Source organism: Trichoderma camerunense (genome assembly GCF_050948025.1).
Source record: "Trichoderma camerunense strain CBS 138272 chromosome Unknown V8C40scaffold_10, whole genome shotgun sequence".
NCBI lineage: Eukaryota > Fungi > Ascomycota > Sordariomycetes > Hypocreales > Hypocreaceae > Trichoderma > Trichoderma camerunense.
The window spans coordinates 791,757-815,599 of record NW_028145360.1 but is presented as its reverse complement, the minus strand read 5'-3'; the positions used below and the strand labels follow the sequence as shown (position 1 = coordinate 815,599).

Sequence of the window (23,843 nt, the reverse complement as noted above, 5' to 3'; positions counted from 1 at the left end):
TATTATGGCGTTTGTCTTGGATGGAGCTTGAAAAAATACAAGAATACTACACACAGTATGGCGTTTTTAAGCATATCGACTTTTGTTTTGAAGCTATTCACAGTCTATTTTCACAACCAACATCTTCTCAGCTGACGATGCTCATCTAATTGCTGAGCTGATCTTAATTTGCACGCCTTTGCCTGCAGCTCACCCAAATTGGTACCTCTGTCTACCTCGTATCCCGCCCTCCAGTGACGAGGCATCTGCAGTACGTACCCACCGCCCGTCTTGCCCTGAGTGGCCAGTGAGTGACCACCGCTCCAAATCTGCCCAGCCCTTTTCATGATGAATCGCAACTTCTCTCGCACAAATCATTTGCGTCCATATGCGCCGTCCAGATTGTCCGGGCATCTCCCCATCCGCCACAAGAACCAAAATATGAATGGAGTCTCGCAAGCCGAGCTTCGATCTGGGCAAGGAGTTGACGTGTTCGGTACGAGGCCCCGCCATTTGGTCCCTCCATGCTTGATGCTTGATGCTTGAATTCATATCTTCAAGGATATCTTCATAGTCTGACTAACATAACGCACCTCTTTTAGATATGCACTGAGCTCCTCTACCAGCCGCTCACTCTGCTCGACTGCCTTCACACATACTGCGGAGCCTGTCTCAAAGAATGGTTTCGCTTCCAGGCTGAAAAGGTCGGCCGCGCACCTACCCCGCCACCTCCAGACGCAATCATCTTCACATGCCCATCATGTCGAAGCTCGGTGCGGGACACACGACATAATGCCACCGTTGCGACGCTCCTTGACATGTACACCGCCGCCAACCCGGCCAAGGCGCGGTCAGAGGCCGACAAGCAGGAGATGGAGGAAAAGTACAAGCCAGGCGACCAGGTTCTGCCCAAAGTCAAGACCCGAGAACGGACGGCTGAGGAGAAGCGCGCAGAGGAGGAAGACCGGAGGCTTATCGACGAGGTTAGGGAGATGAGTCTACGAGAGGCGGTTGCCGCAGCTGATACCCAACAAGCGAGGTCGGCTCGAAGACACGCAGAAGGCCGGAGTAGCGATGGGCGGGCTCGATCAGGTTCAGATTATAGATCGGATGGCCGTTCGCAACGGGCAAGAGATGGGAGAGGGGGGAATGGACAGAGCAATACCGAACATTTGGCTGTGGAGGGCGACTCGCAGGCTCGAAGCAGACGAAGCGAGTCCCGGCAACGTCAAGTCGAGCACCAGTCGTCACTAAGGTCTTTAATCGGGTCCGAGATGAGTGAGCGGGATATTGAGAGGGAAATCGAAGAGTTTGCGCGGCAAATCCAAGAAGAGGGTCTTTTAGATGGCCTTGACCTTGACAACATCGACTTGAGCCGAGACGACGAGCTCAGTCAGCGCATCACGGAAGCGTATAGAAGGCGCCAAAGAGGCCGCTCAAGGCAAGAGTCAGAAAGGAGAGCCGAGACTCGTGCAAACGATAATGCTACATCTACGTCAAGGGATTCCAGGCTACGGCCAGATAATGCCCGATCCCAAAGCCGACATCGAGCGCATTCACGATCGACAAGCGAAGTTGGAGACAGGAATAGGCCGCCAGTTTCACCATCAGCAAACCTCGGAGTTCGGGAGCCAGAGAGGAGAGCAAGAAGACGAACAACCAGCGGCGGTCATCACCCAACGCTGCCGGTAGGCTCGTCTCTGTCTGCTATGGATACGAGGCCCGCTGCCCACTCTCAAAATGATTTAGTCCTGAGAAGGGATCCGAATGAATTTGATCCTACGGCGTCAGTACCTGCTCTCAGAATCGGCAGAAGCTCTAGCTCGACCACTGTCCCTGCTGCTGCTGCTCAACCGGCCGATAGACCAGCAATTGGCAATGGGAAAATTGCATCCTTTGCGAGTCGCGCGCAGAGCTATCCATCAGCTTCCTCGACTCCAAATTCAATCAACTCCGAGTTGATGGAAATAACAGCTGCGCGAAATTCAAAATCAAGTCGACTAACTGAGGTGGTGGTTAGCCCTCCTGATTCTTTGGTATCTAGCCCTATCCAAAGCCCAACGGCGGCGACGTCGCTACACCAACCACCACGATCTCAGCAGCTTTATGAAGAGCCTTCGATTAGTTGTTCAAGATGCAAAAGGCCTGACATTCAATACGACGTGCATTACAATTGCAAGGCATGCACTGACGGCCACTGGAACATGTGCATTGACTGCTATCGGTCAGGCAAGGGCTGCCTCTACTGGTTTGGATTTGGCTATGGAGCTTGGAAGAAGTGGGAGAAGCGCAAACAAGCTGACGAATCGATACCTATGCCTCACATGCTGAACGCTGGTCGCTATAAGCAGCCAGCGTCAACAACTGTTAGTGCGGACGGTAAGAAGAAATTGACGACTGACGATCCAAGGTCGAGACTGGAGACTGGCACATTTTGCTCAGGGTGCTTTGCGTGGACCAATGATTGCTTCTGGCGCTGCGACTTTTGCAACGAGGGCGACTGGGGGTTCTGCAACAACTGTGTGAATCAAGGCAAGTCGTGTAGCCATAGGCTTCTGCCATTGGCTCATGAGGGAACGTTCAAGTCTACATATGAGCCTCGCAGTCCCAGGTCGGGCGGCCGACCTTCTACGGCGACGGTCATAACAGGGGCACAGCTACCTGGGATCGGACCATTTAAACCACTAATATTCAACTCAAAGTGCGACATTTGCAAGGATACTATTCCGCCATCTTCAACGAGATATCACTGTTTCAGTTGCTCTAGCTCGGCTGTGCAAGACGCCACTCCTGGAGACTACGACATTTGTACTTCTTGCTACGGCAATTTGGAATCCAAGGGAGATATTGGTGAAGAAAACGGCTCATCAGGATGGAGAAGGTGCCCCAGTGGCCACAGAATGGTCGTTGTTGGATTCATCGAAGGTAAACTTGGACAGTGGCGATATGTGGAAAGGGATCTCGTTGGCGGGAGGGCCCTCCGCACCGAGCCTCTCGAGAATATTGCGCACCCGGATTTTCAAAAGTGGTCATGGAATGATGGAAAAGAAAAGGTAGAGCGTCTTGTCGCTACAGATGTGTCGGCGACAGCCCCAGAAAGCTTTGGCGAGATATCGTATGCGCGCACATTTCCACCAGATGGCGGCTCCGGCCAGGTAGCCCATGCAATGTGGTCATGGTATCCCAAGTCTGGTGCTGAGGATGAACTCATGTTTCCCCGAGGGGCCGAGATACAAGAGATCCGGGATATCAATGGTGACTGGTTCTTTGGGACGTACATGGGCGCCAAGGGTCTGTTCCCAGCGCCATATGTGAAGTTGCCGCAGCAGTCATGAGGAGGCAATCTGTGATGTAGGCTTTGGATGGTGTAATCGAAGGAGCAAGACATATCTACGCGGGAAGATGGTGCATGTGGCTGGCCAGGTACCTCGAGCATTGGGATGCTTTGAAGGAGATTAAGCATATTTGTTTACATGAGCTTCTTGGCTCTACTAGTAATAACTATTTGTATAAAGATGATAATCAAGCCTCACACAAGATGAGATTTGCGCTTATACCCAATATACCAATCATCCTACAAACGGTCGGTGTAGTCGGATAACTTTCGGCAACATGACAGACATAAAGATGGAATCATTGCCATATCATATCCATAGATCATATTAAACATTCATATTACCTCTAAAGCTCTCCGCTAACGGCATCTAATTGCAGCGCAAAATGACGTGATCGGACCATCGGGGAAATGCCCCACCACGGACCCTCGGCGCCAGCAAGCTTCTGGGGAAAGAGAGAGAGAGGCTTATGAATGTGAATTCTGAGGCTTTACAACAGCTTGCAACTCTCTCGTAGTTTATCAATTGAAGCTATTCCCAGAGGTTGAAAAGGCATAGCATCGTTACGCCATGTTCCGACACACGACGCGGCGTCTGGCGGTTGCGGCGGCCAAGGCTGCTGAGCCGAGCGCATATACTCTGGCCGTGTCCAAGGCGCAGGGCGTGGCACGAGGGTTGACTGGAGGTATGAGATGAGAGGAGATATGAGATGAGATGATGCTGTGATGTTGATATGACACTGTTGTTGTTGGTGTTACTGCTGTTATATATCGAGGCTAACCATCGCACACGCAGCCATTGGAAACACGCCTCTGATCCGCCTCAACCGCCTCTCCGAGGAAACCGGCTGCGAAGTCCTGGGCAAGGCCGAGTTCATGAACCCCGGCGGCTCCGTCAAGGACCGCGCCGCCCTGTACGTGGTCAAGGATGCCGAGGAGCGCGGCCTGCTCAAGCCCGGCGGCACCGTCGTCGAGGGCACCGCCGGCAACACGGGCATCGGCCTGGCGCACGTCTGCCGCTCTCGGGGCTACAAGCTGGTCATCTACATGCCCAACACGCAGTCCCAGGGCAAGATTGACCTGCTGCGGCTGCTGGGCGCCGAGGTGTATCCCGTTCCCGCCGTGGCGTTTGACAATCCGCAGAATTATAACCATCAGGCGAAGCGGCATGCTGAGGCGTTGGAGAATGCGGTTTGGACGAATCAGTTTGATAATACGGCGAATCGACGGGCGCATATTGAGACGACGGGGCCGGAGATTTGGACGCAGACGAATGGCAAGGTGGATGCCTTTACTTGTGCCACTGGCACTGCTGGCACGCTTGCTGGAACTACGCGCTATCTTAAGGACATCTCGGGTGGTCGAGTCAAGAGCTTCCTCGCCGACCCTCCAGGAAGTGTGCTGCACTCGTACATCTCGTCGGGCGGCAAGCTGATTGAGCGCACGGGCTCCAGCATCACCGAGGGCATCGGCCAGGGCCGCGTCACGGACAACCTCTCGCCGGACATTGACCTACTAGACGGCTCACTAACCATCTCGGACGAGAAGAGCATCGAGATGGTGTACCGCTGCCTGGACGAGGAAGGCCTGTACCTGGGCGCCAGCTCGGCGCTCAACGTCGTCGCCGCAAAGGAGGTGGCCGAGAAGCTGGGCCGGGGCCACGTCGTCGTGACGATGCTGTGCGATGGAGCGTATCGGTATGCGGACCGCTTGTTCTCGCGCAAGTGGCTGGGGGAGAAGAAGCTCTTGGGGGCTATTCCGAAGCATTTAGAAAAGTACATTGTGCTGCCGTGAGCTCTCTCATTGAATTTGTTTTTTTTTTTATATTGTACACGTATATATCATACATATATAGACTTTATCCCTTTCTTTCTTCTCTTTTTTGTGTGATCCTTGATTTGTTTCCTGACGCCTTCCCCCTTTTCCTTCTCTGCTACTTTGTACAATGAAGTTTACCACTTGGGTGCTTGTCCGACGATTTTTGAGTATTCCTGGTCCCAGCCTTTTGTCGGGCTCTTGCTGGTCTGAACAAAGTGTCGCAGATGATCAGCCAGAGCAACTTCCACCGGCGCAAGGCCCTGGGCCTCCTCTCCAACAATCTCGCGCGCGAGCGCAATACCTTTGATGTTCTGTGCCAAAACCTGCACGTATGCGCTTCCGTTCAGGGCAGTGGGAATCTTGACGCCCTTGGGGCTGGAGTTTCTCTCCAGTGTGGGGTTGAGCTTTGCGAATTCGGCCACCTCCTCCAGGTTGGCGTTCGTTGAGTCTTTCCACAGAGAGCTGAGCAGTTCGACTTCGTCCTTGAGGAGCAAAATGTCTTGCTCGACGGCTTCGCCCGCTGCCTGCTTAACCTTGATGGCGGATGCCCTCGTGAAGAGAGTCATTCCACGTACAACGCGAGAAAAGTGTAGTCTCTCTCGTGTAGGCTGGCCCTCGACTGTGTGTTCCCTGCGCTTAATAAGATCAAGGACCTGGTCCGCCCACTTCTGCGCCTGCTTCGTCTCGGCCTCGTCCCAATTGCTGCTGCTAACCTTTTCGTTGATGTAAGAGAGCACCCGTACCACCGTCTCTCGGTTAGTGAACAAGAGGCCCGTCTTGTCCGACTGCTTCGCGCACTCGATGACGGCGTGGATGTTGCCGCTCTTGCCTGCCATCCGCACAATCTTCCCCCAGTGGTTTGCTTTGAGCCGTATCCCCGCCTTCTTGTACCCCGCCAGCAGGGTTCCCAGGTTAGCCCAGTCGTCCTGGCTCTTCATGCTGCTGAGGGCCTCGGCGAGGATCGTCTTTGAGTTTTCGATGCCGGTGAAGTGGTCAATGGAGGAGAATTTGTGTTCGAGGCCCTCGACCTCGATGATGATGGGGTTTTGCTCGAGGTAGGACTTCATCTTGGGGTCGAAGACGAGCCTGCGCTGCTTTTCGGGGAGGTAGGCGGGGAGGATGATGTTTTCTTGGATGGTGTTGAGGATCTTGTTCATTTCGGTGTTTTCCGTCTCGGCGAAGACAGCCCTGACGCCTGTTTGTGCTTCCAGTTAGAATCTTCCGTTTACAAGGCTCAGAGCCATTCTTTCAACTGCATACCATGTGCTGGCGAGGTGCTGAATTGCCTCGAAACAAGGCCCGAAGACCTAGCCGTCCGTCCATTTAGTCGTCCAACCGACCGGACAGCCGCCCTCAGCGACTGACTTGACATTGTCGCCATGTTGGTGGGCTTTCTAAACAATGCCGTCGAAATGGAAAAAGTTCCTTCGTACATGCGAAGGCCCATTGCCGTAGTCGCAAGATGGTTGGGTGGGTCGGAGAAAAAGAGGCTCCGGGCCAATCACGGCAGAGAATTGCCTTTTGCTTTTCGACCCATTCGAGCTTTTGCGAAACGTCCGATCCTAAACCTCGACGTTGAATCCAGCGCAAACAACCGGCCAAATTCTCTTCCCGGTGGGCGCCAATTCCGATCACGATGAATGCTGCTGTTGCGAGGCAGCCGGTGGGCTGTCTGAAGGCGGCTTTGAGGAGGACGAGATTCCAGAGATCGTGGCAGCGGTGCATGGCGACAGAGGCTGCGAGCCCCTCCATCCCCAGAACGGCCTTCAGTCAGAGACAACGTATGGCACTCTTTGTTTGGGAATCAATAACTTGGTGGCAATCAGCTTTGCTAACGGTGGTTTTGATATTGTAGACATGGAACAGCAAAAGGTCGCAAAATTCCAGATTTGGCCTCAGGTCCCTTCACCACGAGCCACCCATCCCGATCCGATGCCCGCCTTGAAACGGCAGGAGATTGCCCGTCTCGATCCGACCGGCGCCAGGACGAGGCTCTTTTCCCGAGAGCACGCCGACAGTGCCAAAGTCGGCGACGTGCTCATGGTGACGACCAAGGCCGGAGAGCCCTTTTCAGGAGCATTCATCCAACTGCGGAGGCGCGGCGTAGACACGGCCATCTTGCTACGAGGACAGATGATGAAGGTTGGCGTGGAGATGTGGTTCAAGATTTACAGCCCGACAGTTACGGGTATCGATATCATATGGCGCAAGCCCAAGAGGGCCAGGAGAGCGCGGTTGACGTTTATGCGCAAGCCGAAGCACGACATGGGCAGCGTGGACAACCTGGTGTCTGCCTGGAAGAAGGAGAGATATGCGCTGAGATCCAAGGCCAAGCAGGGTGGAGGAAGACAGGTCAGGTAGAGGGAGAAGGGATAGAAGAGGCGTCATGGTTCATGTTGTATGATAGGGTCTGCAAAAATGTACAATTCGACTGATTACACCAATGATTTCAATACAAATGTAGCAAGACATCAAGTTTTGTTTTATGAGAATAGCTTTCTTACTTACGTGTAAACATTCATAAGTGAATCAAACAATAGAATTATACGTACTTGTGCTCACGCAAAGTATGAGGCCAAAGAAGCCAAAGCGATTTGCATTTATACAACCTTACAAAAGACACTCAGACGCTCAATTCTAGGTTAGTACATGCAAGTTCTCCAAGGACGGCCATGGCGGTTTGTCTTTATCGATAAGAGTGGCAGACCAAATCTACCTGCCTACTACGGAGATGCCAATTGGCTGCGACCATTGTCAAAACACTAAAAGGGTGGGAAGCCCTAACAAAGTACTAAGGCAGAGAAGAGGCAATTTGCAACCTCTCTATCTCCTCTTTCTCCTCCACTTGATTCTGCTCAGTGCTTGCGCGGAATTTGCCAAAGCGGACAGTATGAAGATGTCGCGCCGCTGCGGTAAGTGCACCGGTAAGTTGCAGGGAAGCAAAATGCAGGGATGATGCGGTTTTCGCCTTTGCGACTTTTACCATCGCAAAAGAAATTCCTGACATTTTTTCTTCATTTTCGTGGCATGGGGAAAAAAATCTTGGTATTTGGAATTTTGTATGTTGGAGTGGTAGGTTATATACTAAAATATCGCAATTTACATCGCCTTCGGGCATTTGGTCAATTTATAACGATGTACGTTGTATCCCCGCTCCTGTTTAGAGAGGTCGCAAGTTCGAATCGCTAACGGTGCAAACAACAGACAGAGAAGATTAGCATGGCCCCTGCACTAAGGATGTAAGTTCTACTACCCTGGACCACCGCTCAGGTCAACCAGATACTAATGGATTCTGCAGGACACGCTCAATCAAAGAGAAGCTAAACATTTTTTTTTTCTTTTTTGCTTCTTACAATTTCTCTTCTGCCTTCATTTTTTTTCTTCTTTTTTTTTCTCGTAGCGTAAAAGGACACAAACGTCTTGCAAAAATATATGCAATGCAAATGCATAGGAGCGCATGGAGTGAAATGGCTGCTGAGTCAGAAATCAAGATGTCTTGTGCTCCTACTGGAATCATAAGATCGAGTGCCACGTCGATCTTGCTTATACATACAGGGATTCTTTTGCTACGTCTACCTACTAAATATGTTATAGTCAAGCATGAAAGAATATCACTTATACTATGTTTTACAACTCTACGCATGCAAGTGAAGATGGGGCAACACGCCATGGGAAATAGAGCCAAGCAGAAAGGCATCAGACATATTTCACCCCACCGACATATAAACGCAATCCGCGTCAAGGCAGAAATAAAGACTCAAAAAGAAACCAAATTGAATCTCTGGGAGCATAGAATCCCTGTCTCATCAACACTCTCTGTCAGACATCGACGCTTCCTTCGGTCACCCATCAACGTTCGTGTAGATATGCATGGACAGACAAAGCGAAAACAGCAGCCAATCCTACCATAACGTGGGAGATAGGAAGCAGCAACATTGTTTTCCATACGTCTGGATTCTCCATGATATGAGATGTCAAAAATCTGCCAAGATCTCCACACATCGTTCCCTGCCAACAGCTGAAAGCGATGAAGCGAAAGTAAGCCGTCAACAGCAACAACCCGGGGTGAAAATCAAGGCAGAGATCCTGGTAATTGCAGAATGGAGGCACATCAAATCGACAACGATGGGAGAAACCGGGGAGATATTTCGAGCGACGGTGGCAACGGGCCTACCGGTTGACCGTACGGTACGACGGATGCAGCTCTTGATCCTCCATGGCAACTGGCATCCTGTTAGTTCCGTCAGATAATATCAACGTGTCTCAATATTGAAGGGAAAAGGTGCTTCGGCAAATATCCCTGACTGCATCGCATCGAAGACGACCTGTCACGTCCCCAGGAGTTGGCAGTCTGCGTGGTATAGGGGCGTGTTTGCTGAGTCCTTGAAGACGCGCTTTTGCCACTGCCAGGTGTGTCTTTTATTCTGGCCGTTTCGGTCCTTGCTGTGAGTGATACTGATGAAGCGGTCAATTATGAGCGTCCAGGATCATTGTAGCATCAAAGACTGCCGAGAGCCACGAGGTCTACTGATGGGTATTGATCACCACGGCTGAGGCGTAACGCGGCAAGTTGAATTGCCCAGGCTCACGATTGACAGCAAAGCTGATCCGAACCGGTTTCTGCAGCATCGAACGACGGCCGCGCAATCACGAGATGGCCGAGTGGATGAGATGGATCAGAAACGAGGATCCGTGCAGCCAAGCGAACAGACGAGGCGCCCGCCACGAAGGCCTGGTGATTTGCTGGCCTTGCGTGGTAGAGTTCCATCCACCGTTTTCGCGACGCATCGAGGTGCAGCTGCAGCATGTCGGCTCTGGGGTTGCTTGAGTACATGTACATACATGTAGGTTCGCTCTTTTGGATAAATTCGGGTGGTTGGACGCGATGCCAGCTGGACGCTCGTTGGGTCTTAGACGAGGCGAACTTTGTCCCCATCCTTTTTCGCCTCGATCCGAGCGTTGGCGGACCTGTCTGGACTGGCCTGGCGCAGAGTTTATGCGGCCGGCGTGGAGACGCGCATGAGGACCCAATCGCGTAGACGGCGAGGATGCTTCAACGGTGCCACGTCTGTGGTTACGGAGCATCTGTCAAGCTCGCCCGCAGGGAACTCCAGAAAAGTTTCTGATACATCTCAAACAAGTACTTGTCCAGAGAGTATAATAACAGTCGAGGCCCTGGTGGTAGAACAAGAAGAAAGAGACAGAAGAGCATCAAACAGTAAAAAAAGCATTAAGTCATATATACTACTTAATACCACTATATCCATCTGTTGATATTCTCTCTTTGGAGTTCTTGGCTGAATTTAAAGTAAAGCCACCCGCTGGGCCGTTCTATCGATAAGATACTCTGCCCCCCATCCCAAGTACCTGTACATGTACCGGTACCACGACGACGACCGTCTTTTACCGCTGCCACTAGTAGTGCTACTGCTGCTGCTCACCTCCTTCGCCATGGCCTATTACAGCCTGCGCCAGAGCGCCACAGGGCCGCTAAAGACGCCCAAGAAGATGGCGCCCACGCCCACTGGCAGCACCGGTATTAGCACCAGCAGCAGCGCTGGTACGAGTATTAGCGGCGTTAGCACACAAGTAACCGCCGGCACAACGGGCGCCACAGGCCTGTTGGAGGAGCTGCAGCCCGGCAACGTCGAGCTGGCGGACCAGTTCCCGGAATTTTGTTTACAACCCCAGCGCCCCTCTGGTCTAAATATCGACACCAAGCTCGCTGCTTCATCTGCATCGGTCCAGCTCCAGCTGCAGCTCCAACATCTCACCAGCACCAGAAATACTTGTAGTAGTACTACGACGACTGCCGCTGCTTTTACAACTGCTACCACTACCACCGTCACCACTACTTCGTCCACTTGCTTGACCTCCCTAGGTCTCTGCACGCCCCCCAGCTCTCCAGTCAGCTCATCCGCCGTCTCCAGACTCGCATCGCCTGTCAGTGTCAGTGCCGCCAAGGCTGAGGCTGACCCTGCGCCTGTGTTGCCAGTTGAGCAGCGCCTGCAAACGCCCCTCTCTCTATCTCTACCCCGGCCACGCTGCGCTTCGGACCCCCAGCGGAGTGGGCGGGACAAGGAGGAGACTCGTAGTATTACCGGCACTGCTGCACTCCAGCGGTCAGAGAAGCGTCGCTCGTCATTGGGCACCAAGGCCCTGAGCCAGTCTCCAACGCGCTCAAAGCTTTCCAGTCCTCCAAAGCCACCGCCCAAGCCAGCAAAGTTTTCCAGACAACCTCGCCCGGCAGAAACCCAGAGTCAAGCTGACTCTGACTCTGATCTCGCCCTAGCGGAGACCAAGGCCTCTGCTGCCGACGTACTAGTCGATTCGTCGTCGATTCGAGGGGTCCATGAACAATTCCTCAACAGGATGACTCTTTCAGAGCAGCAGAGATGGATCACGGTCCAGGAAAAGACGTTTACCAAATGGTATGTTTCTTTCAACCTGCCTGCCCGCCTTCCACAAAGGAAAAGAAAGGGGACATCCGAGTTACAAGTTTCTTAACCAACCCCTTGTGTAACATGCTGACAAAGACATCCCTAGGCTTAACACAAAGATTGTAGCCAGGAATCTTGAGGTCAAGGACTTGGTGCCGGACCTTAGCGATGGTGTAAGTTGACCCTATCCACACCACGATGCTGTTGACTATTTTCCTATTTTCATTTTATCTGCCTTTCCTCCTGCGTCCCATTTTTCTCTTGCCCATGTCAACTCAAAGAAGGCCTCGCATTAACACAGAAGCAATGGTTTACTAGGTTATGTTAATTCACTTGCTCGAATGTCTGTCTCACGAATCTCTCGGTCGATATGCCTCCCGGCCGAAGCTCCGAGTCCAGAAATTCGAAAATGCCAACCTGTCTTTGGACTTCATCAGGTCGAGGGGTATCCAGATGACAAATATCGGTGCTGAAGATGTCGTCGATGGCAACCGCAAGATTGTTCTCGGTCTTATCTGGACCCTGATTCTGCGCTTTACCATCAGTGATATCAACGAGGAGGGCATGTCGGCCAAAGAGGGTCTGCTCCTGTGGTGTCAACGAAAGACTGCATGCTATGATGAGGTCGAAGTTCGCGACTTTAGTAGCAGCTGGAACAACGGCCTTGCCTTCTGCGCCTTGCTCGACATTCACCGCCCGGATTTGATTGACTTTGATACCCTAGACAAGTCGGACCACCGCGGCAACATGCAGCTGGCCTTTGACATTGCCCAAGAGGAGATTGGCATTCCCAAGCTGTTGGATGTGGAAGATGTGTGCGACGTGGCGAAGCCTGATGAGCGAAGTTTGATGACATACATTGCCTACTGGTTCCATGCCTTCTCCCAGATGGAAAAGGTCGAAAATGCAGGACGACGAGTTGAAAAGTTTTTCAACAACATGCAGGGCGCGTGGGAGATGCAAAATGCCTACGAGAGACGAATGCGGGAGCTCCTCAAGAACATCCGAGGCCAGGTTGACCAGTGGCACACGGCCAAGTTTGAAGGCACCTATGTTGATGCAAAGGCCCAGGCCGCTCAGTTCTCAGAGTACAAGAGGGGTAAGAAGCGAGAGTGGGTTGCTGAGAAGAGCGAGCTGGCCACGTTGTTGGGAAATATCAAGACGAAGCTCAGCACGTACCGGTTACGGCCCTACGAACCTCCGTTCGAGGTCAGTCAAGAGGTCATTGAGAGAGACTGGAAGAGTCTCACAAAGAGCGAGATGGCTCGCGCACAGCTCATTAACGAGACCATTCGAGAGTATGTGGACTTTTTGTTCTGTATGCAGCGGAGGCAACTGGCTAACAACGTCGCAGTATCAAAAACGCCCTACGAAAGTCATTTGCAGATAAAGCCAACGACTTTGCAATGGCTTTGAACACCATGCAACTTGCCATTTCAGGCTTGGATGGCGATATTGAAGATCAGTTGCACCACGTCAAAAAACTCAGCGACAATTTGGCACCTCTCGATCGATATCTCAGCACCATTGCAGAAGTAGATGCCATGTGTGAGGAAGCAAACATTGAGGAGAACGACTTCACTACATACACATATGACGAATTGGCCTACGAGTTAACCTTGGTCAGATCGTCCGTCCAGAAAAAGCTGGCCTTTTTGGAAAACCAAATGGTTGCCCGCAACATGACCAACTTGACGCCCATCCAACTGGAAGAGTTCGAGAGTGTGTTCCGTCATTTCGACCGCGACGCTTCAAATTCGTTGCAGGAGCTCGAATTCAGTGCGGCCCTGGCCTCGCTGGGACTGGTTTTCTCTGAAGAGGAGATGCACGACTACTTTGTCGATACGTCTGGGGGCAAGGAATATGTCACGTTCGAGCAGTTTATTCGTTTCATGGTCGAGGTCACCGAGGACCAAAACACTGCCGAGCAAGTTTTCCAGTCGTTCCGAGAGGTCGCAGATGGAAAACCCTACGTCACAGAAATGGATCTGCGCCACAGTCTTGTTCCTGAAGAGGTCATTGATACGCTCCTCAACATGATGCCGCCACACAGCGGTCCGGATATGTCAAGGGATCGGGGTAAAGCCCAGTACGACTACATCTCCTTCATGGAGAAGATGATGGGTGGCGAGGATGCGGACGACGATATACCGCCCGGTGTGCTCCAGGATAGCACCAACACTGGTGATCGACCCCGAAGAGATTCCAAGGTCAACGGCGTGCATGCTTAAAGAGTCCCAGCGACGAGCAGAATGGTACATGGCCCACTGTCATTTTGTGGACGGCCTCCGTATATTTCTTTGTATACTTTCCCCCTTTTCTCCTTGTCGCGCACATATGCCCATTATACGGAGTACCTGTCTCCTATGTTGTCTGGATACTACTTGGTTGGAGAGGCAGCGGTGTTTTTCTCGGTCCCCTCGATGCATGCACGCATTGCTTATTTTGTTTTTTCTCCCTTTTTGGATGGTAATGGTGATGTGCGGATAAAAATTGGACACAATTCTATAGTGTATTGTATTCCCCACGTTGAATTAATAGTACTATTACGGTAGATAACCAAACTAATTGGCACTTGGCCTCCTATTTATCAATTACGAAGAAGACTCGTATTGCCTTTTACGATGGATTCCTTTTGCTCGTATTACATACAGTTGACCAAGCTTCTTACCCGGCATCAATTCTCCGAGGCCGGACTCGGAGGCAGAGGCCCACTAATGACTTCAGGGCCCTCAAAAGCACCGAATTGTAACTGCCCGACAGGCAATTGGGCATTTAACCAAGGGCGTCTTAGTGGCAGAAAAAAAGAAAAAGTGACGCCTGAAGGTGGCTTTATGGCGCTTAAGCATCAATGAGGTGCTTTTGCTTGGCTCATTGTCTACGTCCATACGGAGTACTAGTAAAGAGAAAAATAGGTAGCTCCGGCTCTTGCCTACCCGGTAATCGCCAGCCGATCGAAGGTGCTAAGCAAAGGAAGCTTCAACCTTGGCCCCTCTGATCTCACTCTGTCTTTTTTTTCCACCCTCCGACATTGGTTGGCCTCACGACAGCAGGATTCTCACCCTCTGACTGAAAATGGTGACACGATCGAGGCTTGTGCGAGTGCTGCAATCGCCCGGCCGGCGAATGGGCGCAATTGGCGGTGCCAGACTTGTGCCCTGCCATGCAATTTCGCCTGCTCGATGCTTTGCGACTTCGGTCCCGAGATTGTTGTCTCAATCACAGGCGGTCCAGCACCTCGCCAAGCTCACGTCCGAGACGTATCCGGGACTGACGAGAGACGCCAAATATGCGTCACTGACGGCGGATGATGTAGCTTACTTCAAAAACCTGCTTGGAGGCGAGCAGGCCGTGATCGATGGCACCACCGGCGGCGCAGAGGACGATCTCAAGCCCTTCAACGAGGATTGGATGCACAAGTACCGAGGTCAAGGCCGTCTCGTGCTCAAGCCAGGATCGACCGAGGATGTCAGCCAGATCCTCAAGTACTGCAACGACAGGAAGCTGGCGGTGGTGCCGCAGGGAGGCAACACGGGACTTGTTGGGGGCTCTGTGCCTATTTTCGACGAGATCATCATCAACATGAGCCGCATGAACCAGATCCATTCCTTCGACGAGGTCAGCGGCTCACTGGTGTTGGATGCTGGATGCATCTTGGAGGTGGCCGATCAGTACCTCGCTGAAAGGGGATACATCTTTCCCCTCGACCTAGGAGCTAAGGGATCGTGCCATGTGGGTGGTACAGTTGCCACCAATGCTGGAGGCCTGAGGCTGTTGCGCTACGGCAGCTTGCACGGAAACGTCTTGGGCATGGAGGCCGTGCTGCCAGATGGCACCGTCATGAACGACCTGTGTGCTCTGCGCAAGAACAACACGGGCTACGACCTGAAGCAGCTGTTCATCGGTGGTGAGGGAACCATTGGCATCATCACCAAGCTGGTCATCCAGTGCCCGCAGCGTTCTGCCGCCGTCAACGTGGCCTACTTTGGCCTGGAGTCGTATGAAAAGGCACAGCTTGCCTTCCGGGAGGCTAAGAAGCAGCTGGGGGAGATCCTTTCTGCCTTTGAGCTGATGGATTCCCGGACCCAGCAGATCGTTCACAAGATCAAGGGCGAAGAGAGGCCTCTTGAGGGCGAACACCCCTTCTACTGTCTTATCGAGACCAGCGGCTCCAACGGCGACCATGACTACGAGAAGCTAGAAAAGTTCCTCGAGGACGTGCTGACCAAGGAAATCGTGGTCGATGGCGTCGTGGCCCAAGGCGAGGGGCAGGCCAAGGCACTGTGGAGCTGGCGCGAGAGCATCACCGAGTGCATTGGCCACGGCGGCGGGGTGTACAAGTATGATGTCTCGATCCCACTGGCCGAGATGTACTCGCTTGTCGAGGATGTCAAGGCGCGCATGGGGGAGGCTGGCCTAATCGGCGAAACCGAGGAGCACCCGGTAAGCGCAGTTGTGGGCTACGGCCATATGGGTGACTCCAACCTGCATCTCAATGTGGCCGTAAGACGGTATGACGCCAAGGTCGAGGAGGCTCTAGAGCCCTTTGTGTACGAATGGATCGAGAAGCGTAATGGTAGCATCAGCGCCGAGCATGGGCTGGGGCTGGCCAAGAAGAAGTACGTGCAGTACAGCCGGAACGAGACTGTGATTGGCCTGATGAAGCAGATTAAGAAGCTCTATGATCCGGTAAGCCAAGCCCACACCTCGTTTGTTCCCCATTCTCAGTTGTCGCCTGTCGCTTGTTTCTTACCCTTGCTTTTGCGCCTTGTTTCAACCTGCTTTTGTTTCATGATTTTCCTCGTGTTTCCCCATACGATACGACCCTCTTTCGTTTCTGTCTTTTGCATGATCTGATTGCTTGCGGCTGGCAACATGGCATATCACATGTCTCTTGAGTCCCGCGCGGGAGGGCATATTCGTGGCTGTAGAGATGCCGCGGCGCGCGCGCTCTCATGCACCTTCTTCCCAATCCAACCTGACCTGAGCAATATCTCCCAACTTATGCACTGCTACGCACGTAGGGCTGACACTGACAATGGCTCATGACAGAATGGCATTATGAATCCGTACAAGTACATTTGATGACTGGGGGGTACATACAGTATTCGTCCGAGGTGGCGGCGGGGATGCGATAGCACGAGTAATATCAAACCAGCACAAGTGCATTTTTGCGGTCGGTGCATCCTAAAAAAAAACCCCCAAGGCTCCCTTTTTGGGCCTTTTGCATGTATGTAAGTCATGACAGACAGATGCGGACCGCTTGGAAGTGGGAGGGCCTTTCATGGGCCTTTCAAGGGCCATCCCCTCCCCTGGATCCCCTTAGGCAGATTCGTCACATCTTGTAACTCTTTTGAGCCTGGCGCCATTTCCCGATTTGGCTCCGTATCGGCCGACACCGGTTTGTGTGACGGCAGAGACGCGGAACAAGGAGAAGGCAGAAGCACCATGATAGTAGTATTTTGCAAAGTCCCCTATTTTTCTTGGTCTACTGTGTCTTCTTGTTGTTATCCCCGGCGCGGCGGTCTACGAAAGTGGGCAATACTGTGCTAGCAAAACTTGATCATCGTAATCAACTTACAGGCACCCACGCAGCACGGCTGGGACGAGGCTGTTGGGCTCCGGATGGTTCCTTGGGGTTTTCGCGGCTGGGGACCCCCGGACAACCTATCAGATTGCCGGACAGGGTGAGCGACGGATAGGTTGGGATAGCTTGAGGGAGCCACAGAGACCCAAAGAGGTCCAGAGGCCACAGGTTTTCTCATAGGTCATATTCCTGTCATTTCAGCGAGCCGGCCAATGGCAGCACGCGCCTTGTCCAAACATCTGATCGCTGACACAAGACGACTTGGGCGACCAAGCTCAGCCGTCTCGGTGGGCCAGCCAACCAGGAGCAGAGCTGGCCCTCCGCGTCAGCCCTACGAAACTTAGTGCCAGAAAGAAGATGGTGGGACTGCAGTCTGCAGCACAAGCAGAAGGGCTGCCAGGCTAAGGTAGCGTCATGCCGGGCGGACGAAGGCTGCATTTGCAGCGGAAGTTGCCCTGCTTGCTTAGCTGGGGGGGATGGGGGCAGAAGAAGCGGACCAAAAGTGACAAGACACACAGACGAGAAGACTCAAAGCTAGACCGAGAGCCAACAAGAGGCCTCGGAGCCCCTGAACCGACCGGCAATGTGGTAAGCCTTGCATCTCATGTCGTCCGTGGGGCTGAGGCCGAGAGGCCATCTCAGCCTTCCCATTCGCCGGACGCCTGGTCGCCGTTCGTACGTTTTTGCTTCGGTGGTTGCCGGGCCTTTACGTGGGATGCCACCAATCCACAGCCAAAGGGAGCCAAAGGGCCCATGCCAAAAGGCGGAGTTGTGTGCCTGGCAATATGTCCCAAGACCAGCAGTGACCAGAGGTGAAAGGCCACTCACAGCTCGAGATTGGACATCTTTCGTGTGGGGATTCACCATTTCTAATTTTTTCCCTCTCTTCCCCCCCCCTCCATGTATGGGACGTTTTGCTTGCCATGTGGTTCTGGTTTCCGGCTTGGGCCTTGTTCCCTTACCTCACCTCCGTATCATTAATGTCCCGACCCTTACACACCTGTCCCCCATCTACCTAACTTACCTACACAACCTTGTTAGCCGGAATAGCTCCCGCGTACCCAGTCCCATGCTTGGTCCTCGTCCAGGAGGCCTATAGACCAACGGCGTCCTCTTCCTCCCTCTTTTACAAATATAAAACAGACCCAACGATGATGCAAAGAGGATAAGCGGTGGCAAAGAGAAGCAAGACTGCGGGCCGGGTTGCAATAGACACCGACCAAACCAAACAGCTTTCAGCGACGAACGAACCGGACATTTTTCTTTTTTTGTTTCTTCCCATTTCTTTCTGGAAAAGGCTGAGGAACAAATTCGCCGGCCTTCCACCCCCACAAGAGACCACACACACACTTACGCGCTCGCGCATACACGAACTTCTCATACATACATTTGTTTCAAGCTCACACACGCACACACGCACATATTCGCACACACAATTATAAATATATATCTATATATATATACGCGTGAGTCCGAAGATCGACATCATGGTTGGTGTTCCGGGCAAGTATAAGGGGTGCGAGACCTGCCGCAGACGTCGAGTGAAGGTTTGTTCTTCTTCTTCCCTCCCCCCCTTAACTTATACACCTTTGTCGATGAAAAATGAGACATTATGATGAAGAGAAACGAGAAAAAGAGAGAGAGAGACAGACACACACGCAAAGAGGAAGATATAACACGGGCAGCAACTAACATGTCGAGAAAATAGTGCAGCAATGAGCGTCCATTCTGCCAGAACTGCATCAGCAGCGGCAGAACATGCGAGGGCTATGAGAGAGAGCGAGTTTTCATCACCGGTACGCCAGAGACCAAAGGCCGTGTAGCTTCGCATCCGAAGAAGACGACACCTTCCAAGAAGCCAAAGGCCAGCCCTAGCCCCAGTGTCAAGGCTTCGGACGAGCCTGGCAGCAGCAGCAGCAGCATCTTCAGCGGCCCTCAACTCTTTCAACCCCTGGCACCACTTACCTCTGCGTGGGACGACTACGTTCGATTGACACCCGGGGGCCAGGGGGGAACCGGTTTCCCAGCTCTCATCACCGCGCTCCAGACGAATTTGCAAAGCGTGGCGAGACTCGAGGCGGCTGTCGGTGGTGAAGGCGGCGGTGATGGATCCGCCGCGGGACTTTTGAGTGCTATACAGTTTCCTCCCTACGCGGCGGCTGAGTTGCTGCCGGTGGCGGACGATGCCTTCGGTATGAATGCGCAATGTTTTGTGCGCCAAAAGGCCACTAATTCTGAGCATGACTCGACAGAGAGCTACTGCGCGTTTCTATTCGAGGTGGGTTTTGTTTTGTTTTTGCATTTCTGTTCCCTCGTCGTGGTGTTTTTGCAATTGCAAATCATCACCGCGGGATTTCCTCGGACGAGGTTCGCTCTTCAAGTCCGGTCGAAGCTAATTCGGAGATGACTTACACAGCACGATTCGTCCGGCGCATCATGGAGGCTCACGGCCGAACAGATGACCAGACTTGGTCCGCACTATTTCGCCTCTTTCCCGAATCACCACTTCTTCGTGAGGGTATATCGCCCTGTAGCTGTAGGTCCTCGGTCGATGATTTCCCCTCTGGCTGGCTGTCCGGATCTTCCCCTTCCCCTTTTCTCCGAATGCTAATTGCTGGACAAAATAGATGAGCATTGCTCTCCTGAGCAGACGAGATACCTTTTTGAGAGCTCCGGAATGGACCACGATACCATGGGACCAGCATCCAAAATCTGCCCTCGACCAGCTGTTTGACATCATACTTCAGCTTCCCGCCATCTTCGAGCAAATGGATCGAATCATCCACCTCCAGGCAACGCTTGCCCGCCGAACACAAGCCCAGGAGCTTTTGCATCATTGTCTGGTTGTCGAAGCGCAGTTCCGCCAATGGCTGCAGGAGGCTTATAGGGGAACGGAAGAGCACCCGTACCCATTCTGGGCCGAGGAGCTCAGGAGCCCTGGCGGCGCCATCCCCTTTGCGAACGCATATACCTTCAAGGACGGAGTCACCGGCTTGATGTTCGTCTATTACTGGATGGCCATGATCCCATTCCACCGCTGTATTGAGCATATTCACATGGCCATTTTCCAACCGGTTGTTGACGCCTATCCCAACATGTGGCCGGAACTGCCGCCCACCCTGCAAATCGACCCAGCGCATTACCAAGACGGACGAGAGTTGGCCGCCAACATCTGCAGGGGACTGGATTCAGCGCTCAATTCGACCGTCCAGCCGGACTTGCTCCTAGGGCCGATGACGGTTGCCATGGACTTTTACCGGGACGTCAACGCCGCCTCACAGGATGGCGTGCTTGAGATTCTGTGGCTGGACGGCTTCAAGAAGCGGCTGTGGGCAAAGGCGCAAGCCGTGACGAGTGTTTTGCAAGCCCACAAATGGTCTGAAGTGGCCAAATTCTAATGAATAATCAGTACGCATACATATGTCAACCGATATAAGTTGATGAGAGGGCGCAACCAAAACCGAACGACGACGAGGCCAAGAACGAACGATGACATTACAGTGTAGAATAACTTGTATAGCGACATTTGAAACTTTTTAACCAGATAGAATCGATAGAGATTTTCATATAAGGGAGGCAGCTGGACTGCCGTTGGAAGGACAGACAGCAGCAAAGAAGGAACATTTTTGGGGGGAAATCAAGCGGGGGAATATTCATCTCACCTCCTTCAGGAAGGGGAAGTTTTTTTAAGGGGAAAAAGAGGAAAAAGGAAGACTGCATCAACTTTCTATAGCTTGAATATTATACATGGCCCAAACTTCTTTTGGGTGTATGCACGAGTATTGGTCATGCCTGTGATGTGGTGGCTAAGAATAGCTGTATAAGAGATACAGTGTGGGGGTATGGAATTTTGGGTGAGCGTTGCTGCAGATGTACAGTGCTTGGGGTGATATTGGTACTGTTGTTTCTGATTGATCTGATAGGCGAGGAAGGGGTGCATGCAGCGGTATTACACGCATTGAATACGAACTGCATCTTGATTATCTTGATAGAAACAGGGAAGCACGGTGTAAGCGGAGAGTTTGGAGATGATGTGAGTGGTGTGTGAGGGAATGTCGTGATTTTGCGGTATTGCGAATTAGCTTTGTTGAATGTTTGATTGGTTTTGGGGGAAGATGGAGAGATGCAATGGGAGGAGACTATGGCGTTGGGAATGACAGTTGTAAAAGAATTTGGCTGATTTTTTGGAATTAAATATTCTCTTTGGTAGTATGAATTTAATTAATTTGATCGTATTCTTCTTTATAAGTGCATCAGATGGAGTCTTGTTGCTGATTTGACTCCATTCAGCATGTCTTGATGCTCGTGTAAGTCGAGGTGCTCGCGGTACAAAGTACTTTGCAGTTGAGAATTGATGTCATGTGACCATGCTCTTCGAAACACAGAGTACGTACCTTGAGCCCGGCCCCGCCATCACGTTTCTCCGTTCCCCCCAGCGCGGCTGCCACAGGGAAGCTCCAGCCAGCTCCAGCCTTTCCAAAGTACCGCCACAGGCAAGGTAGGCTGCCACTCTGACGAAGCTCCGCTAGAACCAGCATATCGACCCCCCCAATTATCGACGTCAAAGTACCAGAAACAAAAAACAACAACCTCCTCTTGCCCACAGCATTGCCCGCCAGACTGCACTCGGGTGGCCTCGAACAATTAATCATTGAGTGACTTTTTTTCCCTTTGCAATAATCAGCGGCCATGGCGTCTGGTTACGACAGAGCTCTGTCCGGTAAGTTATTACGCATTCGCTGGCTGGTATCGATATCCTCAGGTTGCTGACATTTGCTGTGTGTTCTAGTCTTCAGGTTTGTTGCCCGCTGCAGCCGTGTCTACTATCGCGCCCTGTCCATCTGACATTTAGACCAGCCCCGACGGACACGTTTTCCAGGTTGAATATGCCGGCGAAGCTGTGAAGAGAGGTCCGTTTGGATGAAGCTGTCCACCCACCCGCCCCCCCACCTTCGACTGACACTTTCTCGGGAATAGGAACATGCGCTGTCGGCGTCAAAGGCAAGGAAGTCGTGGTGCTGGGATGTGAGAAGAGGTCTGCGATGAAGCTGCAGGACACGAGAATCACGCCCTCCAAGATCCAGGTCCTGGACCACCACGTCGCCCTGGCCTTTGCCGGCCTGAATGCAGATGCCCGAATCCTCGTCGACAAGGCACGGTTAGAAGCCCAATCGCACCGTCTGTCGGTGGAGGACCCCGTCACGATCGAGTACATTACAAAATACGTTGCCGGTGTGCAGCAACGCTATACACAGGCTGGAGGTGTCCGACCGTTCGGTATTAGCACCTTGGTGGTTGGATTTGACAATGGAAGCGAGGTGCCCAGACTCTACCAGACCGAGCCCTCTGGTATCTACTCAGCCTGGTAAGGTTCTCGTATGCATTTCATCAAGTCTCTGATGGCTGACTCTTGATCATTACAGGAAAGCAAATGCCATCGGCCGTTCCAGCAAGACGGTTCGAGAGTTCCTGGAGCGAAACTACAAGGAGGACATGGACCGGGAGACCACCATTCGACTAGCGATAAAGTCTCTTCTTGAGGTGGTACAGACTGGTGCAAAGAACATTGAGATCGCGCTCATGGCCCCCGGCGCACCTATGGAGCTGCTGCCGACGGACGAGATTGAGGGTTATGTGAAGGAGATTGAGCAGGAGAAGCAGGAGGAGGCTGCCAAGAAGAAGACGGGACGAACACCGGGCACCGGAAGCGCTGCCATCCTGACGAGGAGCGGCGATGACTCTGCTGCTGAATAGAGAATAAATGGAAATGGTATTTATTGGAATGCAAACTTTAGAGCGCAGATGCTATTGTATCAACATGATATGCAAAATTTGAAGAGGGACGCCATAATACGATTGCTACCTCGGCTGATGAACGAAAAAAAGAAAAGAACTCCAATTAATGTGATGCCATGGAACGCCGAAACAGGTGCTTTCCAAACAACGACCGTATAAATAGTATATACACAGCCCATGCCCCCCCCTCTTCTCCCTTTTTGAACATGTGCCTTTAGCCAAGCTTGTCAGCTTCTGGCGTGGGGTCGAAGATTGTCCTCCGGCCCTCCTGTCGGACCCTCTCGTCCTTGAGCAGCCTGTTGTCCATCCGAATGTCGTCTCCTTCGATGGTCAGCGCGGCCTTGGGCGTCTTTGCCTCGAGGACGTAGTGGTTGTCGCAGTGCGGGCAGTACTCGTCGCTCTCGTCGAACTCCTCGGCGTCCTTGCGGAAGACCTTTTTGCACTTTTTGCAGGCGAATGTCATTTCCATGCTTTGCTTGAGGGGGTGGGTTTCTTGTTCGGAGTGGCATTCGGCGCAGTCGAACCATTTTCGGCCTTTTTTGATGATGTTAGTGGTGGAAAGGAGATGGAAGGATTGTTGTGAGTTTGTTTGGGGGGAGCGTACAGCATGGTGACCGGATGGCGACTTGGGCGTTGAGAATGTGTTTGCTGGGAGGTTTTGGTTAGTTAGCTGTTTGCTGGATGTTGGGTTTGTGGTGGTTGTTTCGTGCGTACCACATGATGAATGAGATATTGATGAAACTGGATTCGTCCCTGTTGGGTATATGGACTTATGTAGAGCAAAACGAAGCAGAGATGGGCGAGATATAGGAATCCTCCTTTTTCTTGTCCTTAGTAACGAGTGTGGTGATATTTCTGGAGCTGCTGCAGAATCTCTTGGTCTTGGGTT

At 52.3% G+C, this 23,843-nt stretch overlaps 10 protein-coding genes across 10 annotated transcripts; 8 read left to right on the top strand and 2 right to left on the bottom strand.

The window, feature by feature from the left end:
- Nucleotides 1-315: 315 nt before the first annotated feature.
- Nucleotides 316-3,632, top strand: V8C40DRAFT_246897 (uncharacterized protein). The gene is made up of 2 exons (XM_083216203.1): nucleotides 316-475; nucleotides 582-3,632. Exons 1-2 carry the CDS (start codon nucleotides 425-427, stop codon nucleotides 3,312-3,314), a joined length of 2,784 nt encoding a protein of 927 aa, XP_083072627.1. The 5' UTR covers nucleotides 316-424; the 3' UTR covers nucleotides 3,315-3,632.
- A 26-nt stretch (nucleotides 3,633-3,658) lies between these two features.
- V8C40DRAFT_246896 (tryptophan synthase beta subunit-like PLP-dependent enzyme) lies at nucleotides 3,659-5,203 on the top strand. The gene is made up of 2 exons (XM_083216202.1): nucleotides 3,659-3,999; nucleotides 4,110-5,203. The coding sequence occupies exons 1-2, from the start codon at nucleotides 3,885-3,887 to the stop codon at nucleotides 5,105-5,107; spliced, it is 1,113 nt and encodes a 370-aa protein (XP_083072626.1). The 5' UTR covers nucleotides 3,659-3,884; the 3' UTR covers nucleotides 5,108-5,203.
- A 62-nt stretch (nucleotides 5,204-5,265) lies between these two features.
- V8C40DRAFT_275215 (uncharacterized protein) lies at nucleotides 5,266-6,512 on the bottom strand (the record flags this gene model as incomplete). Its single annotated transcript, XM_083220677.1, has 2 exons — nucleotides 5,266-6,326; nucleotides 6,392-6,512. 2 exons carry the CDS (start codon nucleotides 6,510-6,512, stop codon nucleotides 5,266-5,268), a joined length of 1,182 nt encoding a protein of 393 aa, XP_083072625.1.
- A 188-nt stretch (nucleotides 6,513-6,700) lies between these two features.
- Nucleotides 6,701-7,722, top strand: V8C40DRAFT_246893 (mitochondrial 54S ribosomal protein bL19m). Its single transcript, XM_083216201.1, has 2 exons — nucleotides 6,701-6,912; nucleotides 6,987-7,722. The coding sequence occupies exons 1-2, from the start codon at nucleotides 6,768-6,770 to the stop codon at nucleotides 7,490-7,492; spliced, it is 651 nt and encodes a 216-aa protein (XP_083072624.1). The 5' UTR covers nucleotides 6,701-6,767; the 3' UTR covers nucleotides 7,493-7,722.
- Nucleotides 7,723-8,219: 497 nt separating this feature from the next.
- V8C40DRAFT_27783 (uncharacterized protein) lies at nucleotides 8,220-9,342 on the top strand. The gene is made up of 2 exons (XM_083221000.1): nucleotides 8,220-8,370; nucleotides 8,430-9,342. Exons 1-2 carry the CDS (start codon nucleotides 8,351-8,353, stop codon nucleotides 9,040-9,042), a joined length of 633 nt encoding a protein of 210 aa, XP_083072623.1. The 5' UTR covers nucleotides 8,220-8,350; the 3' UTR covers nucleotides 9,043-9,342.
- Nucleotides 9,343-10,826: 1,484 nt separating this feature from the next.
- Nucleotides 10,827-14,193, top strand: V8C40DRAFT_246884 (uncharacterized protein). Its single transcript, XM_083216200.1, has 5 exons — nucleotides 10,827-11,038; nucleotides 11,127-11,562; nucleotides 11,678-11,744; nucleotides 11,890-12,869; nucleotides 12,926-14,193. Exons 2-5 carry the CDS (start codon nucleotides 11,504-11,506, stop codon nucleotides 13,800-13,802), a joined length of 1,983 nt encoding a protein of 660 aa, XP_083072622.1. The 5' UTR covers nucleotides 10,827-11,038; nucleotides 11,127-11,503; the 3' UTR covers nucleotides 13,803-14,193.
- A 172-nt stretch (nucleotides 14,194-14,365) lies between these two features.
- On the top strand, nucleotides 14,366-17,054 carry V8C40DRAFT_246878 (FAD-binding oxidoreductase). The gene is made up of 2 exons (XM_083216199.1): nucleotides 14,366-16,260; nucleotides 16,624-17,054. The coding sequence occupies exons 1-2, from the start codon at nucleotides 14,647-14,649 to the stop codon at nucleotides 16,654-16,656; spliced, it is 1,647 nt and encodes a 548-aa protein (XP_083072621.1). The 5' UTR covers nucleotides 14,366-14,646; the 3' UTR covers nucleotides 16,657-17,054.
- Nucleotides 17,055-18,451: 1,397 nt separating this feature from the next.
- Nucleotides 18,452-20,934, top strand: V8C40DRAFT_27701 (Zn(II)2Cys6 transcription factor domain-containing protein). The gene is made up of 4 exons (XM_083220919.1): nucleotides 18,452-18,705; nucleotides 18,867-19,436; nucleotides 19,575-19,694; nucleotides 19,786-20,934. The coding sequence occupies exons 1-4, from the start codon at nucleotides 18,646-18,648 to the stop codon at nucleotides 20,554-20,556; spliced, it is 1,521 nt and encodes a 506-aa protein (XP_083072620.1). The 5' UTR covers nucleotides 18,452-18,645; the 3' UTR covers nucleotides 20,557-20,934.
- A 913-nt stretch (nucleotides 20,935-21,847) lies between these two features.
- V8C40DRAFT_275213 (proteasome core particle subunit alpha 4) lies at nucleotides 21,848-22,912 on the top strand (the record flags this gene model as incomplete). Its single annotated transcript, XM_083220676.1, has 5 exons — nucleotides 21,848-21,878; nucleotides 21,948-21,954; nucleotides 22,016-22,068; nucleotides 22,136-22,523; nucleotides 22,582-22,912. The coding sequence occupies 5 exons, from the start codon at nucleotides 21,848-21,850 to the stop codon at nucleotides 22,910-22,912; spliced, it is 810 nt and encodes a 269-aa protein (XP_083072619.1).
- Nucleotides 22,913-22,937: 25 nt separating this feature from the next.
- V8C40DRAFT_246870 (CHY zinc finger protein) lies at nucleotides 22,938-23,803 on the bottom strand. The gene is made up of 3 exons (XM_083216198.1): nucleotides 23,669-23,803; nucleotides 23,559-23,602; nucleotides 22,938-23,488 (listed from the first exon to the last, which is right to left on the bottom strand). Exons 1-3 carry the CDS (start codon nucleotides 23,671-23,673, stop codon nucleotides 23,169-23,171), a joined length of 369 nt encoding a protein of 122 aa, XP_083072618.1. The 5' UTR covers nucleotides 23,674-23,803; the 3' UTR covers nucleotides 22,938-23,168.
- Nucleotides 23,804-23,843: the final 40 nt, after the last annotated feature.